The 24,488-nt window shown below is 37.0% G+C and overlaps 2 protein-coding genes across 6 annotated transcripts; both read right to left on the bottom strand.

The window, feature by feature from the left end:
• Positions 1 to 1,393: 1,393 nt before the first annotated feature.
• Positions 1,394 to 22,814, bottom strand: rpgrb (retinitis pigmentosa GTPase regulator b). Of its 5 annotated transcripts, XM_049471090.1 has the most exons (17): positions 22,634 to 22,796; positions 20,906 to 21,031; positions 20,659 to 20,751; positions 19,973 to 20,035; positions 19,650 to 19,808; positions 18,281 to 18,430; positions 17,547 to 17,705; positions 17,169 to 17,324; positions 16,040 to 16,164; positions 15,733 to 15,924; positions 14,167 to 14,356; positions 13,931 to 14,040; positions 12,925 to 12,984; positions 4,197 to 4,427; positions 3,890 to 3,929; positions 3,390 to 3,496; positions 1,394 to 2,897 (listed from the first exon to the last, which is right to left on the bottom strand). In XM_049471090.1, exons 1-17 carry the CDS (start codon positions 22,794 to 22,796, stop codon positions 2,703 to 2,705), a joined length of 2,319 nt encoding a protein of 772 aa, XP_049327047.1. In that variant the 3' UTR covers positions 1,394 to 2,702. The 5 variants fall into 5 exon arrangements, with proteins under 5 accessions (XP_049327047.1, XP_007259447.3, XP_049327045.1 ...); XM_007259385.4 differs by lacking the exons at positions 1,394 to 2,897; positions 3,390 to 3,496; positions 3,890 to 3,929 and adding exons at positions 4,721 to 4,765; positions 9,812 to 10,484 and having other exon boundaries at positions 4,334 to 4,427; positions 22,634 to 22,814; XM_049471088.1 differs by lacking the exons at positions 1,394 to 2,897; positions 3,390 to 3,496; positions 3,890 to 3,929 and adding exons at positions 4,721 to 4,765; positions 9,812 to 10,487 and having other exon boundaries at positions 4,334 to 4,427; positions 22,634 to 22,813.
• LOC125787204 (uncharacterized) lies at positions 6,972 to 9,805 on the bottom strand. Its single transcript, XM_049471091.1, has one exon. It carries the CDS (start codon positions 9,513 to 9,515, stop codon positions 7,563 to 7,565), a length of 1,953 nt encoding a protein of 650 aa, XP_049327048.1. The 5' UTR covers positions 9,516 to 9,805; the 3' UTR covers positions 6,972 to 7,562.
• Positions 22,815 to 24,488: the final 1,674 nt, after the last annotated feature.

The raw sequence follows: 24,488 nt of genomic DNA, 5'->3' as shown, positions 1-24,488 counted from the left end.
TCTGTCTGACATTACACCAAACCACTAAATCTTGAGGATTTCTATTCAAGCAGTACATAAAAAGCTTTTATGTTTGATAAGGAATATTACTGAAAAGCATAATTGTAATAGACAATATAATGTCAAAATATAATGAATAAAATCATTTAATTTGCTCCTTCTTGAACTTCATGTTGAAATCAATACAAATCCTCAAGACAAATCCAACAGTTTACATCCTCCAAACCTTTAGTTTCATTATGTTTGTCTAGTTTTTACGTCTTTTTTAAGATGCAGAATTTGGGTTTGATTCCTGTTACTGATTTGGAACTATTAAGTGGAGTTATTCACGTTCTGAAAATTTGAGAGCTTTGAAATCTCCTACAAGACACTTGGAGAAGCTGCCTGTTCACAGAGTTCAAAGTCCATATCAAGGAATGTTAATAGGATAATATGTTTAAAAAGCTTATTTAACCCTCTATGGCATGAATTATATTTTTTCAAGAAAAAGTTGTAGTCACTGTGGATATATCAAATATAATTTTCCATTTTGACTTTTGATCAACAGTGTTCTACCTGCATAACATTGCCCTAAGTTAACAAATGAAAAAACAAAAAACAGTTTTAGTTAAGTCACAACAAGAATATCGTAAGAATATAAACAGTCAAATATAATGTGTTACATATTCTTGCACCTATACACATTTCTATTTACGACATACTTGACATGAAATTAGAATAAAAGGCCTTCAGTTGCTCAGATGTTACCCTGGGGTTCTTTGTGCCCTTGCCTACTAATAAATGCCTCTTTTGTTTGTGACCACTTCCGGGAAGGGTAACAATGGTCTAGAATTTCCTTATAATTGTACATTTGTACATAATCTGTCTGAGTCTGGACTGGTGGAGTCCAAACTTTTTAGAGATTTTGAAATATTTTTCAGCCTGATGAGCATTAACAAGAGTTTTTTGGGGTCCTTTGCTTGTGCCATGATACACTTCCACAAACATGTGTCGTGAAGAACAGTCTTTGATAGATTCCTGTTCTTTAAATAAAACAGGCACCTCCCTCTCACACCTGATTTCGATCAATGGGATGACGAACATTTGTCTCTAAATTCTTCTACCTTTAAACTAACTGCTAATCCTAGAAGTGTGCTTACTTTTGCAACTTACAAATATGTAATATTGGATAATTAAAAATTACATTGTATAATATTTTTGTCTCATTTCATTAACTGGGTTCTCTTTATTTAGTTGTTGGATGACAATCTGATGATACGTTAGATCATATTATATGCAATAATATAGACAAATCTAAAGGGACAATTCACATTGACAAAACTGCTAAATAAATAGTATCCATTTGTGCTGGTTTTGTAAAAATCCACCAAATTATAATCAGAAAACACAAATGTATAGATCAAATGTACAATCTTTACTTTACACATTCAACACACTATGTGGAAGAACACATAAAATGTCCGCTGGTAATCGAAAAATCGAAAGTTTTAAGGTTACCCTACTAGCAAAACATGCAAAGGTGCTGTAAGAAAACTTGACTAAGCATAAATAAGTAATTGTATATATTTAGATATTAAACACATCTTATATACATTGTATGACACACACCACATGCAGTAAAATCACTACCTAAAATAAACATCATGATAAAACTCAGAAATCATGAAATGTAAAAAGACGTACCAAAAGTCATATGGCTCCCATTGTGCATATGGCTCTGAAAATGTCAATAGCTTTGTAGTGTTTGTTTAGGTTTGCAAGGCACATTATGGCAGTCAATGCTAATCCCTACATCCAGATGCTGCTGCCTTGAGTTGTCAATTGGAGACACATAACAATAGTAGCCTGTTTATAAGGTTTTTTTTTTTCGACAATTTATTATTTCGACAATCTATATATAGATTGTTTATATAAATATAAAAATACAGCTCTGGAAAAAATTAAGAGACCACTTCAGTTTCTGAATCAGTTTCTCTGATTTTGCTATTTATATGTATATGTTTGAGTAAAATAAACATTGTTGTTTTATTCTATAAACTACGGACATTTCTCCCAAATTCCTAATAAAAATATTGTTATTAGAGCATTTATTTGCAGAAAATGAGAAATGGCTGAAATACAAAAAAGATGCAGAGCTTTCAGACCTCAAATAATGTAAAGAAAACACAGTTCATATTTATAAAGTTTTAAGAGTTCAGAAATCCATATTTGGTGGAATAACCCTGGTTTTTAATCACAGTTGTCATTAATCTTGGCATGCTCTCCTCCACCAGTCTTACACACTGCTTTTGGATCCATCTTCCTCTTGATTGTATTCCAGAGGTATTTAAATTAGTAAAATCAAAGAAACTCATCATTTTGGTCTCTTATTTTTTTCCAGAGCTGTATATTATGTATGAGTCCATATATACCAATTGTATTTTTTTATCAATCTTGCCTGTGTAGGGGGATGGGGGAAAATTGTCTAAAAAAAAAAAAAAACTAAAAATCCAGCAGGCCTTCAAAGTGCTCAAAGATTGTAGAGGACCTGAAAGATAAAATATAATAGATAAAAGTTTAATGTCCCTTATTAACTGAAACTGTGTGTTCCTGGTTTGGATTTCTGGATGATCTCTGTCCGTTATTGCTCAGATTAGGAGTTCTCAGCATTCAGGCCTGAAGGAACTTCTGGAATCCAGGGGTCAGGCGAAGGCTGCCCGCAGTTACAGCAGGCTGCAGGAGGCTGAGCGGGACCGGAGGGGCCGGGGAATGGGGTCTTCAACACTGGAGCTCTTTTCTGGGTCTCCACTGTCTGACCTGACCGAAGGGGGTTCACTGGAAGTCTTGGCAGATGTAGTGCTTTCCAGGGGGTCTTCTGCTTTGTCTTTGATGGAAGACCTCCGCTTGAACAGAGAGAGCTGAAGCCATAAAAAAGGCAGTGCAAGTAAATTAATATTCTTTTTATTATTATTTTTCTCCAATGTGTTCTCCCTAATTTAGCTTGGCTGATTTTCCCACCCATTCAAACTAGCACATGCCTCCTCCAAAACATGTTGGAAGCGCTGCTGATGCAGCATTGCTAAATAGCATCACAGCGCTTGAAGGAAAGCGCAGCGACTCGGTTCTGATACATCAGCTCACAGATGCCTTGTGCTGATTGACATCACCCTAGAAGTGATGAGAGGAAAGCGCGCCATATACCCACCCAGAGAGAGCAAGGCCAATTGTTCTCTCCCAGGGCTCCAGCAGCTGATGGCAAGCTGCATGATCGGGATTCGAACTAGCAATATTCCGATTATAGTGGCAGTGCTTAGCCCACTGGACCACTCGGCACCCAGTAAATTATTATTCTAAGCAACAATGATATAATAATTACTGTGATTACTGATTTATACAAGTAATTCACGTACCTTGCGGTTGGACCCAAAAATGCTTCTTGATTTCTCCTGCTTGGCTTCATTTTGGGTTGGTTGTTTCTCTTCTATAAGTGGACTAGCAGTGTCTTTAGCGCCACCATCTAAAAACAATCAAGTCATCAGGGAATCAAAATTTGATAACCAATATTCTTCATCCCAGATTTAACACATAGGCTACAGTCTGAAATACTCGCCTCTGAACGGTGAAGCAACTAGCGCTGCGGTTAGCAGCTAATGTTAATACTGCTCCAGCCTTGGTGCTGGAGAAACTTCACTGAAACTCCTATATAGCGCTGTACTTTGGCAGAATGGCTTTACTAATTCTTACAACCAGACTGGTAGAATTCATACATAAGGTGCACCATATTATAAGACGTACTGTCAATTTTTGGGAAAATGAAAGGATTTTAAGTATGCATTATAGTCCAAAAAATACGATAACAGTAATACAGTCATATATTCAATCAAAGAGTACAATTAACTCTCAAACTGACCTTTGATTGGTCCATCAGGAACAGAAGCCTCTTCCCTTTGCTGCATAAGGCAGATGAATAAATATATTTAATATAACGGAAACACATTTACTTATTACACAGGAAAACATAAGTTAAATAATGTTAAAGTAAAGTAATGGAAGGTGATAACGATTTTTTGTTCATAAATAAATGTGTATGTGTAAGTGGATGAATTAGTTTAAGCATTTACACACACACACACACACACACAAACATACACACTGGAAAAGTCTTTGTCTTCTCAAAACAATAAAGAATGGATTTCGCCTTTAAAGATTTAGGTCACCTGAGGTAGTGGTTGTGTATTGATCTCTTGCTGCTCTAGTTTTCCAAGAGGTTCTTTTCCATCTCCTTCCTTTTCATCATTTTTTCCCTTATGTTCTTCCTCCTCCTCCTCTTCTTCCTCTTCATCGTCCTCCTCCTCATCGTCATCATCATCTTCCTCCTCATCCTCTGTTTGATCTTCCTCTCCATTTGTCTCATCATCGCTAAGCTCTATGGTTCTGGGTCTATAGTCCTGCAGAAGATCACACAGGAAGAAACAAACAAAAAGACACAAGAATCAAAAAGATGTGTTTATTTAAACCAGGTATGAGCTAGAGACAATTAATAATTACAATGGGGGAAATAAAAGAGTCAGGGCAAGAGAAAGAGGGGGATACACACCTAAAAACAGTACTCTGATTATCTGTCAATCACACAAACACACATATACTCACTAAACAAACTAACTAACACAAGATGCATAGGATTTACTGATGAATAATATTAAACTGTCCACTAAGGGTGGGCATATTGAAGAGTTCTCACCTGGCCAGCGCAAATGCATTCCACTCAGCTTCTGAACTTTCATGCCTATTGTACAAATAATTGTTGTTGTACCAGACCAAATCTAGACAAATATCCCCAACCTCTTATTGCCCTCATAACGAATACAACATGACCTGCTTTTTATAAATATACACAGATCAGCCGTAATGCTAACACCCTTTCCTTGTTTCTAGACTCATTGTAGTTCTAAACACTTTGTAGTTCTACTGTAATAATACAGAATACAACGTTTAAAAACTCCAGCAGCACTGCTGTGTCTGATCCACTACTCATACCAGCACAACACACACTTACAATAACACACCAACACTACGTCAGTGCAGTCACTGCAGTGCTAAGAATGACCAAAATAACAATAAAATAATAGCTGCTCTGATTGAGTGCTGCTATATTGTAAAGTAAGTAAAATCTGACCAAACTAACCATGAGTGTAGAAGCTAGGAGTTGGCATTAATTTGTCATATAGCTGATCAGTGTATATATTGTATATATTGATATATATATAGTGTATATATTGATACACACATCAAGAAAAAAATAATATATTTAACTTTTATGCCAGAAATGAATTTGTTTTTATTAAAAGATAAAAGCAGAAGGATGTAAAAAGCGACAAAAAAGAAACATGTAGGAAAGTAAGAAAACAGTGAAAGATTAACAAAGCAATAATAAAAAGCAAGGCATTAGCAGGAAGCATGAAAACAATAAAAACAAACTTGTCACCTATGACAACAGCATAAAATTATGGGTTCCATAGAAAATGACTTCGGCTGCAGCATTCTGTGAAATGCTTTAAATTAAATTAAATGAAATATGCATCTCAGCCAATTACGCATACCTTACAACTTACAAAATAGTCTGGAATCAATGGCATGTTGAAAAACACTGAAAATCAACAAAAATGATGGTATCCTAACAAGGACATGACATGATAGAAAGGCTGATTCCAACGTTTATAAGCCCGAAGGCACTTAAATGATGACAAGTATGAAATACCAGAAATAATGGATGTTCAAAGAGATATACACAAAGGTAAGATGACTTTGAATGAGGTGAAGTGAGGAAACACAATACAGTACAGTATTAGCTACGCCTACTTTCTACCTAACTATTGCTATTGGCTTAATATAAAAGTACACTTGGAATGAGACAGCTGATAAATTGTGCAGCAGTATACATACAAGCAGCAGAGGTACCTTGAAAATGGTATATACCTTGACATGCCAAATGTCATGGGATAGCATGTAGTAGTTTGTCATGGGATAGCAGACGGCATGTTGTTGTGGATGTTTTTTTTTTTTTTTTTTTTTTTTTTTACAGTTAATGTTTGTTGTCGATCCCATCATTGTCCCTAAATTGTTGGTTATTTATTTTTTAACAGTCAATGATCAACCTTTGTTGCTGAATTGTTACTGATATGTACAGTATTTTTCGCACTATAAGGCGCACTTAAAATCCTTTAATATTTAAAAAAATCAACAGTGCACCTTATGTATGAATTCTACCAGTCAGGTTGTAAGGAGCAGTAAAGCCACTCCTATTCAGGAGTTTCAGTTTAGATCTCTAGCACCGGGGCTAGAGTAGCATTAGCATTAGCCGCTAACCACCATTTCCCCATTCAGAGGTGAGTATTATCAGCCTGTAGCCTGCTGCTAACCCTGGCCAGCACTGCAGGACCAGCATTAGCATTAGCCTCTAAGCGCACTTGCTATTTTCCTATACAGAGGTGAGTATTATTAGCTTGTAGTCTGCTCCTCACCTCAGCTAGCAGTGCTGGAGCAGTTAGCTGCTAATGCTTATGCTCCAGCTTAGTGCTGGAGAAATTCAGGAATCTAAGCTTACTGTAAATAAATGGCAGCTTTTCTTACCAAAATGAGGTAAAAATCTGTCTAAATTAAACATCCAGCGCTCATTTTACTTTAAGGAAAGTTTTTTTTTGCAAGTTTTGTTTACTTAGCTTAGCTTTACTTAACACCACCATCCAGCGGCAGGACCTGCTAAATGAACAGTTCCTTATATAGTGTCTCATAAAATGAGACTTATAATCCAGTGTGCCTTACGTATGAAAAAAGATCACAAGAAAAAGATCACTTCTTGGGTCATTGGTAGGGTAAAAATTAACCTTGTGCATTTCGAAATTCGCAAAAGGCATGTACTAATTCTCTTAATTAAACATGGGTGTGTTTAGGGTGTAACATGAAAAAATATTCTATAATAATGTTCTATAATAATGCTATTCCCTGGAAGACTGAGGGTGCGCTCTGACTTTGGCGCTTTACTATTTGAATGGTGCAGCACCTCTGTGCTTTTCAGCAGAGAAAATGGACCTTCTTGTTCACGCTCTGAAGGTGTGTGAGCAGGTCATTTTTTGGGAACATTTTGGGAATGTTATTTTATTTTCTATTCTGTTTATTGTTAATGAACAGGAGTGTATGCGCGTTTAGCCAACACAGCTCACCTGCATTGCCAAGATAGCAATGAACGTCTGACTGTTGTCAGGGTTTAAATCAGTCAGTGGCCCCTCTGAGTTTTCCATTGCCAAGATAGCAATACGCCTAAAATGTACCTTAACATAATTTACTCCCAGACCACGACGCCCAATCAACATACATATATTTGTAAGCTCCTTTGCGACGTACACAACGTAGACGCTAGGTGTAAAAGTAGACTGTTAGTGAGGTGTAAGCACTTTACTGCTTTACTACTTTACTAGCTCCTGTTCCATGATGTTTGGCATGTCAGCGTATACACATGCAATACTAAACAAATAAAACTCACTGGCAACTCCGCAAATGAAACTGTTTGGGGTTTAGATTGTGGATTATTTTAAATTGAGGTATTGAGGTAGAACATCATCCCAGAACTGCTGAGGCTCCTGGGAATCAGAGTTTGACTGGCTTCGTCTAGAAGAGCCCCGTTCTGGCTTGCCTGACTGTTTTGTTTTCTTGATATTTTGCCTTGATTTAGGTACTTTCTTAGGTGGTTCTTCTTCTTCTTCATTCTCCTCTTCTTCTGCTTCTTCATCATCTTGTTCTCCTTCATCTTCTGCCTCCTCTTCACCCTGCTTGTCCTCCTCTTCTTCCTCCTCCTCATTCTCAGCTTCATTCTCTTCTTCTTGCTCCTCACCACTTTCCTCCTCCTTTTCTTCTTCATCTTCAGCTCCCTCCTCCTCATCTTCTTCGATTCCCTCTTCTTCAGCTCCCTCTTCTTCAGCTCCTTCAACTTCCTCATCTTCATCTTCTTCAGCACCTGCATCTTCCTCATCTTCTTCAACTCCCTCGTCTTCTTCCTCCTGCTCCTCCCCCTCTACTTCACTATCTTCTTCTGCTCCTTCATTCTCATCGTCTTCCTCAACTTCTTTTTCACTCTCCTCCTCTGATTCTGAATCTTCTTCACTTTGCTCTTGCTCCCCTTTGCCACTTTGTTCCTCCTCCTCTTCCTCCTCCTCCCCTTCACCTTCTGATTCTCCACTCTCCTCCTCTCCCGCTCCACTTTCCTCACTTTCATCACTAGCACTTCTTTCCCCACTTTCCCCTTCATCTCCCTCCTCCTCCTCCTCCTCTTCATCTGCTGTCTCACTATCTTCTTTCCTCTCCTCCTCCTCCTCTTCAGAAGTACTCTTTTCTTGTTCTTCTTCATCTTCTCCTTCCTCTTCAACCTCACTCCCCTCTCTGCTAGCATCCTCAATCTCACTCTCATTTTCCAATGATGCTCTTTCCTCCTCATCTTCACTATCTTTCTCATCTGACTCTTCCTCTTCTTCTTCTTCTTCTCCCTCCTCTTGCTCACTCTGACTTTCTGCCTCTTCCCTGGATTCTGTGCCACTTTCTTTTTCTTGTTCTTCCTCATCCTCACTCACTATGCTTTCTTTCTCCTCTTGCTCTTCATCCTCACTCTCTTCCCCTTTTCCACTCTTCTCACTCATTTCGTCTTCCTCCTCTCCCTTCTCGTCTACACTGCTGCTTACCTCATCTGACTCTGCCTCACTCTCCTCCCTTTCCTCTGCCTCATTTTCACTGTCTTTCTCATCCTCTTCTACCTCACTTTCCTCCTCTTTGCTTGACACTCCTGTCGTTGTGTCCTTGTCCTGCTCCTCCTCTTCCTCCTGTTCTTCATCATCATTACTACTTGAACCCCCAATGGTCTTACTTTCTTCCTCATCATCTTCCACACTGCTGCTTTCCTCATTTCCTTTCATCAATCCTCTTTCCCCCTTTGATTGCTCACTTTCTGTCACATCCCTGCTCTCTTGCTCTCCCGCTTCCTCCTCTTCTTCCTCATCCTCTTCCTTTGATGTGATCTGGTCAGTCTCATCCCTGTCCCCCTCCTGTTCCCCGCTATCTTGACTATCTGTACTTTTCTCCTCCTCAGATTGCTGGTCCTCAGACCCAGACTGAGGTCTTTTTAGGTCTTCTTCTGTTTCCTCACCTGAAGGTGGAGTTTCAGGCAATACGTTAATGGTAACTGCTGTTCTTTTGCCTGGACGCTCTTCTGGAGCATCTGAAGCCTCAAAAGTAATGGAGGAGGCATCTGAAAGAGTCCTGTCATTTCTGTCAGCAGGTACTTTTGGACTTGGCCTACCTGAATGTGTTTCTGTTGGGGACAATGAAGTGTTGCTAGCTGTTCCTTTGGACTGGAACTGCCTAGTGGTCACCTCTTTCAGCAGGCGCACTGGACTCTCTGGTCCCATGTCTTGAATAAACGAGGCTACCCCCTTCACAAGGTTCTGCTTTAATTCAGATTCTGTTGCACTGGATACTGATTCAGTGTCCATGAGCTTAGCCTTTGTTGCCTTCTGGCTTGGTGTAGCTTTAGTCTTTTTAGTAGGTTCCTGAACTTGCACAGGCTGTTTCCACTTAGTGCTATCATCTACTGACTTTTCACCATCCTTTCTGACAGGATTTTTTAAAGCTGACGTTATGTTTGATTCAACTGTAGCATCTGGCGATTTGCTTTTCACAACTATTGGTTTACTCCTCACATTTGCATCAAATGCCTTGTCCTTAGGTTCTAATTGTGAGTGTTTTGCAGGTGTGCTTTTAGACACAACATCTCTAGTTATCGTTTTACCTGTTTGATATTCTTTAGTCTTCTTCTTTGCCATGTTTTCTTTTCCCTCAGTCTTTCCTTGCTTTTTCTCCTCAGTGTTTTTCTGCCTTTTGGCCTCAGAGTGCTGGTGAAATTTTAAACCACTTAAGTCTGAATCTTCTTGCCGGTATGCAGCCTTTTCTTTTGATTTGCGTGACTCAGCGTCTATAACTGGACGTTTTACTTCAGCTAAATGAGGTTTAGTCCCAGGCTTGCTTAAGTCTTCTTGTCTTTGCTGGGATTTTCGTTTAGGTTGTTTAGTGTCTGATTTACTCATGCTTCCAGTATCTGTTAACTGCCTTTGCCCTTCTTTGTGTTTGGGGGTGTGAGACATAGGCTTACTTTTGCTAATATCAGCCAGGCTTTTTTGCTGGGCCCCTTTTACAACTTTTAATTTACTGTCCCTTTTATGCCCTGTAGGCCTGCCTTCCTTCAAATCTAACAGCGCATTCTCCTTATCACTACCACAGCTTTGGGAGCTTTGGTAGGGGCTCCTGGTGTATGGAGAACCAAGTGACTTGCCACCAGGGCTTCTCAGTAACTCCGTGGGCAAGGCCTTCCGAGAAACAGGCTTTTCCTGGCTTATCGAGCGGGTGAGGTGTTGAGGTGCTGGCTGTCCTGTCTCCTTACCGTGCTTTTTCACAACCTTAACCTTCTTCTATCCAAGCCCCAAGTGAAAGCAGAGAACAAAAAGGGGGAAATTAGAGACAGAACAACAAGTGAACATGCAGTGCAGGATGAAGTCAAAGCTGAAAAACAAATAATGAAAGAGAAATGTAATGTAAATGCAAAGAAAGCCATGCAAAGAAAGGAAATGCTAAACAAAAATAAAATAGAATAAAATAAATATTGGCATAGGTTGGAAAAATCTAGAGAGAAAAATTACTAGGGATGTCCAAATCTATCCAGTAGATTGTATTGTGGCTAAATCAGGCATTCTAATGAACTCGGTTAATGCTGTTTCCTAATCTTTAGTTTTGTTGTCGCAGAGTGTCTTCCCACTAGCATCCTGTAGGCTTCATAAACAGGTATGTTTCTTAGATACCACTTACTGCAATATGTGATAGTCAGAAATATTTTCTTTTTTTTTAAAAAAAGCATTGCACTCACCTGTTCTGTTTCCCATTTTTCCAAACACTACCTTAGAAAGTGTTCATCTGTGACCTTAAAAAACTTTACTTTAACTGATAAGTGTGGAAATGTCATCATTTAGCAGCCAAAATAAGGTTGGCTCAGGTAGGCTTATAATTCTCAAGCTCTAAATTCCTCCTTAAACAGTGCAGCAGATATACTATGTATCAGACCAAATGCTGTTCCCTTATTGTTAGTTTCATTGTCGCAGAGTGCCTGCACCCTGGCATCCTGTAGGCTTCATAAACAGACTTAATTCTCAGCTGCCACAGTGAGGAACTTCTTAGAAGGTAATAAAACACTTCTTAGGGTCTTTATACAAAATGTGCAGCTGTTTTACAGTGGAATATGACAACTAATTCTAACTCTCAATTCCACCTTAAACAGTGCAGAAGTTGTTATACTGTGTACATCTCAACAGCAGCATAGAACTTCTGCTGCATTTAAGGTGGAATGGAGAGTTTGAGTAAGAAAATAACCTATGCTTAGCTTAGCTCAGCTCATCACCTTGTTGTAAATGTGACACAGCAAAAATAAACAGTACACTGAACAAAAGGTATTTTTAGTTCAAAGTTTTAGTTTTTTTTGCATTTGTTTTCTGCCATTTTTGTATATACAGCCAAAAGTACTCAGTTTGTACATTTTTTCTATTTTATAATGTGGATAGAATATGTGAATAAACTGTCTTGAAACAACACTGTTGGGTTCTATTTGGGTTCTAAACCAATTTTAAAGAGACATTAAGAGCTGGATGGTAAGGTAGATCAGTCAGATATAAAACACTGTAATTCAATAAAATAAATGCAGTGTTCACTGGTATTAATTAACAATAGGGCTGGGCGATATGGATTAAAATCTCGATATACAATATATATCTCGATATTTTTTCATCCCATAAGGTAATATCAAAAAGATACTTTTGAGACAAAGCCACATGTTCCACATTTTATATTGGTACTTTTATAATTCAGTGCCGTATCCTGTATATTAGAGTAGCCTAGCAGTTCTAGCAGCATTTTATATAATCAACAACTGAAAGTCATTTTAAATTATACTAATTATGAATATATATATATATATATATATACACATATATATTAAACAATTCCTCACATTAAATCTATTTCCACTTAAAGTAGCCTAAAAACAAGGGATATATAAAAAATTAAATTGTGCTTTTGAAAAAAGAGCATCTAAAGTGCTTAAGAAAAAGTAAATAAATATGCAGTTTGAATTTTCTGTAAATCTGGGCTGAAACAGTGCCAGTTCAATTCTCATACCCATGTGAAGGAGCTGATTGGTCAGTTCAGGTTAGAGTGGGTGTGTCTGCTCTAAAGATCAGTGTTTAGTTCAGTGGTGATGCTTCACACTGCTGTGGTTTATCCGTGCTATGATCTCAGAACATGAGACGTGCTGCTGTTTTGCTAAGTCGAGTTCTGCCATCACTGTGTGTTTATAGAGAACGCTGTCTGAATGAGCTCCGTATCTCTCCTAGGTGATAGGGGGCGCGATATACACAATATTGTCTCGTTTTATATCGCATAGGAAAATATATTGTTATTTTTTCAATCTCGATATATCGCCCAGTTCTAACTAACAACACATTCTGCATAAGCTTGGATCAGACAGGCATCGACCGATAGTCAGCATTAAGGTACATAAATTAGACCAGGTGGTAAAAAAAAAAAAAAAACTTTGACCTGAACCCCCCTAGAAATTATGTGTTTAACTGTTTAACCAGAGTGGGGAAATTAAAATTAACTTTAAATCTAATGCTTGTGAAACATCAAATACAGTAAAGCCTATCTTCATGTGCTCTAAACCATTATGCATTCTACAGGCATAATAAATAATAGCAGTATTTTAAGAGACATTTTGACAGTTTTTATTAATCTGCAGCGATTTTTTTAATCTGCAGTGTTTTTCCCCAAATACCAGTTACTGTGAATCAATCCAGCCCTTACCTTCTGAATAGGAGACAATGTTAGAGACTTCTCACCAGGGTCCAGCTTCATTACATGTGTCTATCAGTGCAGAAAGAAATGAAACATTATCCATTAAGCTTTCTCTACTACAATAGACAGATATATTATATATAATATACATAATCTAACATTTTATATTGGTTAAAACTACTTAAAAAAAAATCTATCCATCTATTAATTCTCATATTGACATATGCTGGTGTGGTTGTCCGGCACACTGCACACAATGACTCAGGTTTGTGGGTGGTGGAGCAGATGGATGCCAGTGTTTTAGAGTACAATTGTGTCTATGTTACCATCTACCTCTCTCGTTTTACCATAATATAAGACGCACTATCAATAAACGTCTATTTCCTGGTTTATTTTTATACATATGACACTAATAGCTAATTCAGACCTAAGTTACATAAACAAAACTGTAATTCTAAAAAAAAAAAAAAAACACTTCAGAAGAGTCAGACAAGTCAAACGAGCACTGGATATTAATCTACACAGATTTCTCTCCTGAAGACTGTTTATTTGGGTGAGTAAAGCACTTCTGTTTATTTACAGTAAGCTTAGATTGGAGAATTAGCATAATTCAGCTAACTGCTTAACTGCTAGTGCCACCCGACAGTGCTAAATTGAGGAACCCTAAGTGTTCCAGTAAGACAAGGCGATATTAACGAGTGGTTTGTCCCACGTAGCTTGTTTTAACATGAGTTGGCTTTACTGCTTCTTATAATCTGACTGGTAAAATTCATACATAAGGTACACTGATAAAAATTAAAGGATTAAAGGAGAAGGCATTATAGTGCAAAAAATACGGTAGCTAGGCTGTTATAGTTATGTAACTGTCTGAGTCTGATAATGGTGATGTCTCTGCACTCCAAAAATCTACACAGAATTAATTACATCTTTTTACCTTTTCTAAATCAAGCTGCAAATACAGATACATCTGATTTGATGACATGTAGTGTATATAATCAATTGCTTTGGTACTCACTACATTTAAAAAGTCTGTAGTATCTCCCAAATCCTTCACACTTTCACTGTCCTCACTGCTTTCCACCCCAGACCTTTTTCCATCAACTTCATCCTTTTCCGTAACCTTACCTATAAAAAGACAAAAAAGCAAATAAACAGGTGAAAATTACAGGTAGCTAAAGCGAATTATAATAAGTAATGTAAGGAACAGCTTTCTTTCATTAAAGCCACCAATCTCCACCATCTGTTTATTACCAGGTTTGTGGTGAAGGCCATTTTTCTGAAAGCCGTTGGATGCCATCTTGCTTTGTAACTCTGGGGTAACTTTGGGGAGCAATCGTGGGGGCAAGGTTTGACCAGAAACAGGCAGAGACGCACTGAGGTAATCTGAACTAAGAGGCGGAAGAGTGCGGAACATCACCCCAAACTGGTCTGGAGATCGCTCCTAAAAAGCAGAAAAGCATATGTGAGAGGCTATGCTAACATCTGTATACAAATTAAGCAATAGAGCTTCCACTAATAATTAATTTCGTACTTAAATAATCTGTCAATAACTTTTTTCCATTTAGTCAATAAGTTAAAAAAAAAAACAAGTGTAGCACATAAACATAAGTGTACATATCGAAAAACTGTATATAATGAGCACACAGCACACAAACAGACTAAACAATCTTAAGTTTGCACACAATCAATGTCTCAAAACATTACCCAGTGAAAATTTTTTGTTGACTAATCTGATGTTTATTTTTCAATAAGTCAGTTAGTCACGCATACTTTTATCAGGCCCTCCATTTGTGTTTTCTATTGGTGAGTCTTCTGATTAAATACATGTTTTTCTGCATCTTAACAGCTAAACTTTAAGGTCTTTAGACAGCTTTTGCTGGATTATAGGAGACATTCACATGTGCAGGATTTTGTTATTTTTTAGGGAATTCTACTTTATTATATCTGTAATTGAGATGTAAATATAATAAGAATTTATATGTTAATTTGAATTTGACCATGTTTACATGAAAAAAGTAATTAATCTCTTTAATTGTAAGAACTTTTTTGTTATATTTTTCTTAAGCCCTATCCAGATGTGATTAGTTTCTCAGGGGGGGCGTCTGTTAAAAATATTTCACACACAGAACTCCTGCATTAGGACTGCAACTGAAAAAACAGGAGGACCAGTGAGTTTTTTTGGCTTTCTCGGTCACGACATCGCATTGTCAAGTGATATCAGGTTTCGCACATGGAGCACGATGGCGGCCTCTAAGTGCTCTAAAAGACACTGGAGCAGTGAAGAGACACGGACTTATTTATTTTTGGAGGTTTGGGGCAAATTTGTATTTCCTACACTTAGGACTTGGTTCACTATCTTCTCCATTTTCACTCACTGTTGTGTTTACATGGATCTTCGTGGAAACGCGCACCCAAAGTGTAATTACGGTGCATGGCAGTGGTCAAATAGCTATTTTATTAAAAAAAGGTGCCGAAACTCAGAGATGTGCAGCTGGACAGGAATATAATTCAGCCTGTAATTTTCTCAGAGGATGTCTGAGAAAAACACATACATGGTCGTTCCGGACGGGAATAAAATCACAGAGGACCCCCCCATAAAAAAAAAAAATTAACCAAGAGACCCCTTAAGAAACTAATCCTGTCCTATGAGGGCTTAAAAAAATAAAAATAAAATAACTTAACAGCATATTACATTAATTACACTATAAGTAGACAATCAAGGCCATTTCAAACATACCAGTTAGGTAAATATGCAAATAAGAATCCAATTTCTTTTTGTAATTTCTGTAGAACTTATAATAAACCTAGTTGACCTACCCTCTCCCTGCGTCTGACCCGGGCCGAGAGACTTCTGTTCAGACTGGGCTGAGTGACTGTCTCTCCAAGAAGTTCTGTGTAGGTCTTTTCAAAGTAGTCCTCAGTGATATCATCATCCTCTAGGATAATGTCTTCTGATCCTTTTAATCGAGGTTTGGCCAGTACCAGCATATGACATCCACCACATGTAACCTAGCATCGATAAACACACACATCCCAGAGAATAAGATGTGGATGTGGAGTGGATTGATGTATAAAGCTGAGAGTGACCATGATCATTTGGAAATATAGAACTTATAAAACTTACAGATTGCACATTATATTTGAGGAATCGTGGACACAGTGTCGGCCTGAACTGATTGGTGAAATTTTCTTCTCCTAGACCCAGCTTCCCATGACGGCCATCTCCAAACGTGTACAGAACGCCACTTTCTGAAATCAGTGTGCATGTTAATGTAAGACCTAAAGAAAATCATAAGCTCATATTTGTTTAATATTTCTAGCCAAAAGTTTTAGTGTTTTTATTATTTCTAAAATAATTAGTTAACTGTGATGTAACTAGGGATGCGCTGATTTTTTTGGCAATCAAAATTATTATTTGATTGACAATGGCAAAAGAAAATTAAAAAATAAATAAAAATAAGCAAAACTGTAGTAAAATAACTGTAGTTTTTTAAATTGCCATTGCCATTGCAATTTTGTTCTGCAAAAATACGCTGAATGTTGTGTATTGTGACAGTTACATTAAATATCACGATACAATAGTTTTACCAGCCCACCCATCCCTATCTGGACAAATAGTAAAATTAGACAAACATTAGTGGTGCAGGAAAAAAACGATTCTAGCTCGAATCGCGATTCTAACATTGAACGATTCAGAATCAATTCTCATTTTCATGGGTGAAGCTACTGTTGCGCGATACAGTTACAGAGCTCCGTGCAACAGTATGAGCTCCGCGATACAGTTAATAAGCTCCGTGCGACAGTAGGTGAGCTTCGCGGTACAGTTAAAAAGCTCCACGAGACAGTATGAGCTCCACGGTACAGTTAAAGAGCTTCGCGAGACAGTGCTCTTACTGCCTCTCTCTATTAGGCTACAGAGGGGTGTGCATGCTAAAATCTAGTGTAGCATCTTCTCTGCTTGCGTTTCACTCTTGACCTTGTGGCTGTGTTACATTGATGAGTGTTTTCCAGTTTAAACAATGAACATAAGAAATGAATTCAGGATTAGTTAACCGAAATTAGGCACTTGCACTATGTTGCAAAGAGATTTAATACAGTAAGGAACCTAAGTTTACTGTTTAAATACATGTTCCATTTGTTTAAACTGTCCTTTCATCTTTTTATCTTCTCACATAATTTAAACAAAATTTATAGGCCATTTGAATTGAAACAAACATTGTGTTAAATTGTGCTGCTATGAATCCATGTCATACCTGTGATAACTGCGGTATGATTCTCTCCACATGTGATGTGTTTCACCCTCCCCTTGCGGAAGTGCTCGACCTCTCTGGGCAAACGGGCCTCGAAGATAAATGTGCCATGACCCAGTTGGCCAAACTGACCCAGGCCAAATGAATATAGATAATCCTCTGAGTCACACACACACACACACACACACAAAGACAGAAACACTCATCATGAAGGACTCAAAGGCTTTCACTGAAGAGTGACAACCATATATGATTGTAGAATGGAGTGGTTATAGTACAGCGAGAATGAGACAGATAGAGAGAGTGAGAGAGAGATGACCACAAGACTTGTGGCTAAAGCAGTCAACTCCTTTGAGACAGTTACTGAAATTAATTACATACCAGTTAGAGCCACGGTGTGTCCTCCCCCACAGGCCACCTGTAGAACCCTATCAGAGATACCCTCTACGTGCTGAGGCACTTTGTGGTTGGGCAGCTGAGCTGGGGATAGTCCAAGCTTTCCGCTGTCCCTCTCCCCGAACGTAAACAAGGCCCCATCCACTAAACCAGACAACAAAACTGCTACTTAGCAACATGGATCACAGTACAGCATGACTACTGTTTTTTTATCCATTCAGGTTAATTATCAAATCCACAGATCAAGTCAAGCTGTTTTGATCATTAAACAGAAGTTGGCAATAATGAACTAGGAACATGTTTACATCATATTAACCCTAGTCTCTGAATTTGTATCTGTATTTAACAAACAGCATAAATTTTTAGGCTTTTATGCGTTTTTTGCCAGTAACAATGAATGACACATTTTAGCTGATAATAATAATTTTTAACATATAGCACATACAAACATGCAAGGAAATTCTGTTAAATTTGCAGATTTTTCTTGAACAGTTTATTCCTGTGCTGTCCTTTTGTTTCTGAAACAAAACATCATTAAACAAATACCGATAAGTATGCCTTGTGTTTCTCATCTGTTAGTATAAAATGTGTCAATTGTAAATTCAAACCTGTCTATGACACATATCAAGTTGTAAATGAAAACTCACATTAGATTTTTTGCCTAAATGCCCCCTGGGAGAGTACCTCACTATGAAATATCTTAATGTGAGTGGTTATACCTGTGACAAAGGCAGAGTGGTAGTAGCCACAGGAAACCCAGGCCACTCGTCTCCCAACAGAAAGGTCCCGAGGAGTCGCAGCACCAGCCTCCTTACCCAAACCAATCTGGCCTTCCGAGTTATCACCCCACACATACAGCTTTCCATCCTCTATAGGGAAAAAAAACAGAAGAAAGAAAAAGAGAGAACATGACGCAAAAGAAGTATATAACATTGACACATAAATTTACCATGGCTTAACTCCTAAGGCTTTTTATTCTCCTTTTACATTAAAAACTATTTAATTTAACTATTAATAACTGTTGCAGCTATCACTGTCCACATACATCTACTAGTTCTTTACTTTGGCAGGGATGTTAAGAAACACATTCACTAGATGGAAAAGTCAAATATTTCTAGCAACATGACTGATTAAAATTGCCAGGATTAATAAAAGCAATGTATAATTAATACATTTTAAATATTTTAACTTGTTTATTGAAACAATCTGTAAACTTTTGTCAAATCTGCAGATTATTACTGTGCTCTCATTTTTTTCTCAAAACAAGACACAGTTTAACAATTTTCAGCTTGTATTTGTATGTGTTTAATTTGGTCATACAAATGTCAAATTAAGTCAAATTACGATTAAAAAAACAACTGCTGAAATAAATGTATGACTACAATAACAATACTGAGGTAAATTTATGACTAAATGTGCACCGCTGAGGTAGGTAGCTAGCTAAATGTGTGACGAGTGTGAAAAGAGCTGTGAAATACATTTTTGACTAGAATAGCAGTACTAAGGCACATTAATGGTTAGAATAGCAATATGGAGGTAAATTTATGATTAGAATAGCAATACTGAGGTACTTTTATAATTAGAATAGCAATATTGTGGTACATTTATTATTAAAAATCTAACTGCTAAGGTAGATTGGTGGTTAGTTACATGTGTAACTAAAAAAGAGCTGCTGAAATGCATTTATGATTAGAATAGCCCTACTGAGATACATGTATTGTACTTTGCTAGTAAATCTGCTGGAATATTTAAAAAAAAAGTCAGACTTTGGCTAAATGTTTCATTTTGTTTAATTTCAGTCAAAATATTTATTTGTGTGCATTTGGGGTAAAGTATTCAAAATGTAAATGTAATGCAAATGTAATTCAACAATTACCTATGCTATTAATTTAATATATAATTGTATAACTGCAGAGAAAAGACTGGGTTCAACATCTCAACCTATTTCCAAAGGGCATACTCATGTCCTTTTTTAAATTCACACACCTCATGATTTATTACCTTACAATGGCAACAAAATCAGGTCTGAACATATTCTGTAATTTGCACTTAATTACAGTATGAGGCAAAGAGAGAGAAGACTCTCACGCATAAGGGCAGCCGATGTGTTGGAGCCAGCAGCAAGCATTTTGATTGGTCCAAGTTTGGTGAAGAAGTCAACCAGGTGGAACGAGGTTCTTTCCTCATAGTGACCGAGACCAAGCTGGCCTTCATCGTTCCCACCGGCTGCATACAGGTTACCGCGTGCTGAAGACACAAGCAAAAACAGTGTTACTTCCCCAGAGACTCACTGCCTCATTAAAAATACTTTTGACTGTTAGAGAAATGTATTGTAGGCCAGCACTTCAGCCAGCAAGTAGCGAGCCTGATTTTTAATATTGTAAAAAATAATATAAAAAAAAAATACATACATGTGTAAACAAGTGTGTGCGTCCTTCCACAAGCAACAAGCTTAACTTTTTCCGATTTCAAAGCTGAAATAATCAAAAAAGAAAATGTTAAAGGTTTACTGAACATATTACATACACAGATTTAAGAACAGGTCATTGCTTACTCAGTAACCAAGAAAGGGATTGTATAAAAACAAAGTATTCTTCAATATATAAAGTTATATTAGCATTGGCTCAACAATCGCCTTCCCAAAGCTTCCTGGATTAAACTAGATTATAGACCACTCCAGATTGGGATTTAGAAGAACTCAAATCTGTGGCTTTGTTCTTTCCCACTACCCAGCCTAAAAGCACTCTATCTATATCTATAACTAAAGGTACTTTAGCTACTGTATTTCATAAGTGTTATTACTGTGAAAAAGTGTGATGTTGGATCACAGCCTTCAGAGAAAACACTTTATATCACCTCACTATTTATTATCCACTGCCTTTACCTTATGCCCTTTATTTATTATAATAAATTGTATTTAACTTTCTTTAATTTTTACATTTAATCTTCTTTTCAATACATTTCCTGCAAATATATATCATATTTTATTTAGAAAATCATTTTATACAAATTAAGCTCTCCTTGTATATGCAATTTTATGAATAAATGTGCTTTGCATCTGCCCTTTCTAACCTGAGTACAATTCAAATAGCCATACCTTTCACACATGTAGGTTTATTCACACTGGTCTTTATTCCAAGACCTAACTGTCCCCAGTTACTACTTCCAAACATGAACAATTTCCCACTCTCTACAGAAAAAAAAAAACAGATTAAATATACTTGATGAGACATACTGGATCAAAATTTTCAATATTCTACTACTTAACACAGATGTTTATAATGTTTAGATAAAATAATAATAATAATAATAATAATAATAATAAAACCACTATCTTTACATACCTGTAATAAGTGCTGTGTGTTCATCTCCACAAGCTACCTTCAAAGGGATATCATTTTTTAACCAGAACTTGCTGGGGGCATTATCTGCAAATTTACTTTTGCCAAACGTGAAGACTGCTCCTGATTCTGCAACAAATGAATTAACAAATTAAAAGTTCATAGCTTAGTAGCCAAATACTGTATGTTTTAGGATGAGGATAAATATCAATGTAAAATCAGTGTCAGATTTGAAAGATGGACTCTTTTTACTAAACATATTGGTATTTCTTCAGTATAAAGCCCAATGTCAAAGTATAAATTATATTGAGAGACAAAATCTGTTACCTTAACTTTAAATGTAACACTGTACAATAAGGGTTCATTATGGGAACATACATTTTGGCCATGCCATCCAGGCCAACTCATAACAGATCAATCCATTCTCTAATTTCATTAAGTTCTATCCTCAATTTAACAATCTGTATTCTCACTTGAATGTGTTTTCTATATTTAACAAACCTTTTCTCACAGATTCCTTTGAAACGTTTGCTGCATATATTCTCTCAATTTAATTTAAAAATTTGTATTAAAATCTATAAACTTCCGTTTTCTTTTAAGAAGTTGTACCCTCATTTTAAAAATCCTATTTTTTTTCAAAGCATTCCTCAATTAAATAATTTAAGTTGTTCCCCTTAATTAAACACTACTTTGCAATTTGTTGGTTACACTTAAAGAACAATTAATGTATCTGAGAGAACTGATTTTTAAATTGAGGTAGTGTCTCTAAATATTACTCTTTTTACCTTGATTTTTTTTTAGGGATCAGTGAGAGGGAAAGACTTTGTATCATTAAAAGATCTTAAAAACCTCAAATCCAAATGGAAGAGAGGGAGAGGAGAAACAAATAGAGAGAGAGATAGAGAGAGGGACACAAAGGAAAAGACAGATAAATAAAGAGAGAGAGAGAGAGAGAGAGAGAGAGAGAAAATAGAGAGAGAAATAATGAAAGAAATAGAGTGAGATAAATAGAGAGAAAAACAGAGAGAGAGAGAAAAATAAAGAGACAGACACACAGAGAGAAATAAAGAGATAAATTGAGATAGGAATAATAGAAATAGAAATAGAGAGAGAAATAGATAGAGAGAAAAATAGAGAAAGAGAGATATAAATAGAGAGAGGGAAATCAAGAGAGAGAAACAGAGAAAAACAGAGAAATAGAAAGAGAAAAAAGAGAGAGGGAAACAGAGAAGGATAAGACAGATAAATAGAGAGAAAAAGAGAGAGAAATATAGAAAGAGAAAAAGATAGAAGGAAATACAGAGAGACAAAAAGGAGTGAACATACAGTTAGACAAATAAAGAAAGAAATATAGAGAGATAGAAATAGAGAGAGGCGTTACCACATGGCATGGTTGCCCCTGACAACATACAGCAGCTACTTCTCTTCTGCTTCTAACACAACACTGCTAAATGATAGTGAGGAGAAATTAACAACTGTCAAACAAATAAATAAATAGATATATTCTTTATGTTAATGTAATGATTAGCGAATTATCTTCAGCATTTTAAACACGAGGCTTTTGCACCTAACGTTACTCCCTTACTGACATCTAACGCTAGCTGGGTTAGTGTTAGGTTAGCTGGCTAACGGTAACACAAGCAGGGCTGTAACTATGTCAACCAACACCAAAAATGCTCCTAGCTACTGAACATGTATTTAGAAAAACAATATTTAAACTGTTCAGCCTACCAGGTATGTCATCCTCGGCCTCTCCGGCCATCCCAGCACTTTTAATGAGCTTATAGCCGCGGCGCTCTGCCTGTCCACTGTGTTTCAGGGGGGAGATACTAATTTGGGGCGTGTTCCAATCCGAAACACACGAACTGCTCACTTGATACCTTGTTGCCCACATCTTACATATAAGGCAGTGTAGTGATGCAGGTGCTGGATATAAGCGTTTATCTATGTTGTCATTAGCTGCTAGGATTTTACCGCCCCCCCCCCCCCCCCCCAAAAAAAAACAGAAGAATAGATCACAAAATTTAATTCAGCTATGACTGGGTGCCTGCCTCAGTATCCTACCTAAGAAGGCAGCATTTGTTAGGTTTCAAACACACCCTGGCGTGCATACCCATGTTGCATTGCGTGAACCGAGTGGAGCCGAAACGAGCACGAAGTTCCCAGATATAAATATGTATTATTATGTATTTTCTTGCTCTCTTTGAATTGATCTTTTAGGTTAGATAGGGAAATTCCCCTAAAAGTCTAATTTATAGCTCTGGAAAAAAAAAAGAGGCCACTTTAGTTTCTGAACCAGTTTTTTTCTGATTTTGCTATTTATAGGTATACGTTTGAGTAAAATTAACATTGTTGTTTTATTCTATAAACTACGGACAACATTTTTTCCTAATTCCAAATTACAATATTGTCATTTAGAGCATGTATTTGCAGAAAATGAGAAATGGCTGAAATAACAAAAACTATGAAGAACTTTCAGACCTCAAATAATGTGAAGAAAACAAGTTCATACTCATTAAGTTTTAAGAGTTCATAAATTAATATTTGGTGAAATAACCCTGGTTTTCATGCATCATGGCATGTTCTCCTCCTCCAGTCTTACACACTGCTTTTGGATAATTTTATGCCACTCCTGGTGCAAAACTTCAAGCAGTTCAGCTTGATTTGATGGCTTGTGATTATCCATCTTCCTCTTGATTATATTCCAGAGGTTTTTAATTTGGTAAAAATCAAAGAAATCATCATTTTTAAGTGGGCTCTTACATACCTGTCAAGTCTCCCGTTTTGGCCGGGAAACTACCGTATTTTACTCCTCTTTCCCGCCGTCCTCCCGTATTAGTATTTTCCCGTAAATTTCCCGTATTCTATTAAAATAAAAATATATATATTATTGAGGAGACAGGGCACTGACCGCTCTGTGTCTCTTAACCAATCGTGGAGCCGATTCAAGGAGAAAGTCCCGCCTTTCAGGAGAAACAGCCAATCAGCTTGCAAAGGAGGGTCAGTGTAGGGAAGCCCCCCCCCCATCCCCCCCCCCATCCCCCCGGTCGCTGTGAGTTCAGGCAGCTAGTCGGAGCAGCTGATGTTAAAACATATCTGGATATTCAGCGATTTTTCTAAAAGAAAGGTAACGGTAGGCTAATCATGGAAACTGTGATGAGATTTTTCTGATAGCTGCTTAAAAATACTCGTCTCCAAAATAAAACACACAGATTAAACCTTTTAAAATAAAAAAATACAGCTTGAGACTCAGTTTAAGCAGAAATGTGGAGAGGACCGAAATTAACTGAACTAATCATGGGTGGAGTGATCAAAAGGAAGAAGTATTAATTAAAATTTATTGTGCAGGCCCCTTAGGACTAATTTTTACTGATGAAACATATCTGGTCCATGTCCTTTTAGTAAAAGCACATGATACTATTTTTAGGTCACCAACAGTAATTTTGCAGAATTTGTGCACCCTTTGTTCAATTTTAAATCCATTAAATAAATAAAAAATATATCATATAAAAGAGTGCTTTTATTACAAAAAAGACATGAAATCTTATTTTTTTTAAAAATATATAGAAAAGGGTTTTTAATTTGG

Source organism: Astyanax mexicanus, chromosome 23 (assembly GCF_023375975.1).
Source record: "Astyanax mexicanus isolate ESR-SI-001 chromosome 23, AstMex3_surface, whole genome shotgun sequence".
Taxonomy (NCBI): Eukaryota; Metazoa; Chordata; class Actinopteri; order Characiformes; family Acestrorhamphidae; genus Astyanax; species Astyanax mexicanus.
The sequence above is the reverse complement of the archived record's forward strand: the minus strand, read 5'-3'. Positions and strand labels throughout refer to the sequence as shown.

What these genes read in the sequence shown, in the direction of transcription:
- LOC125787204 (XM_049471091.1), bottom strand. Translation starts at nt 9,515, where the DNA reads ATGGACACTGAATCAGTATCCAGTGCAACAGAATCTGAATTAAAGCAG.
- rpgrb (XM_049471088.1), bottom strand. Translation starts at nt 22,796, where the DNA reads ATGTGGGCAACAAGGTATCAAGTGAGCAGTTCGTGTGTTTCGGATTGG. An exon ending in CACATCGGCTGCCCTTATGC is followed by an intron (nt 18,431 to 19,649) that starts GTGAGAGTCTTC and finishes TTTTCCCTATAG; the next exon opens with AGGATGGAAAGCTGTATGTG. An exon ending in CCACTCTGCCTTTGTCACAG is followed by an intron (nt 17,706 to 18,280) that starts GTATAACCACTC and finishes TGTCTGGTTTAG; the next exon opens with TGGATGGGGCCTTGTTTACG.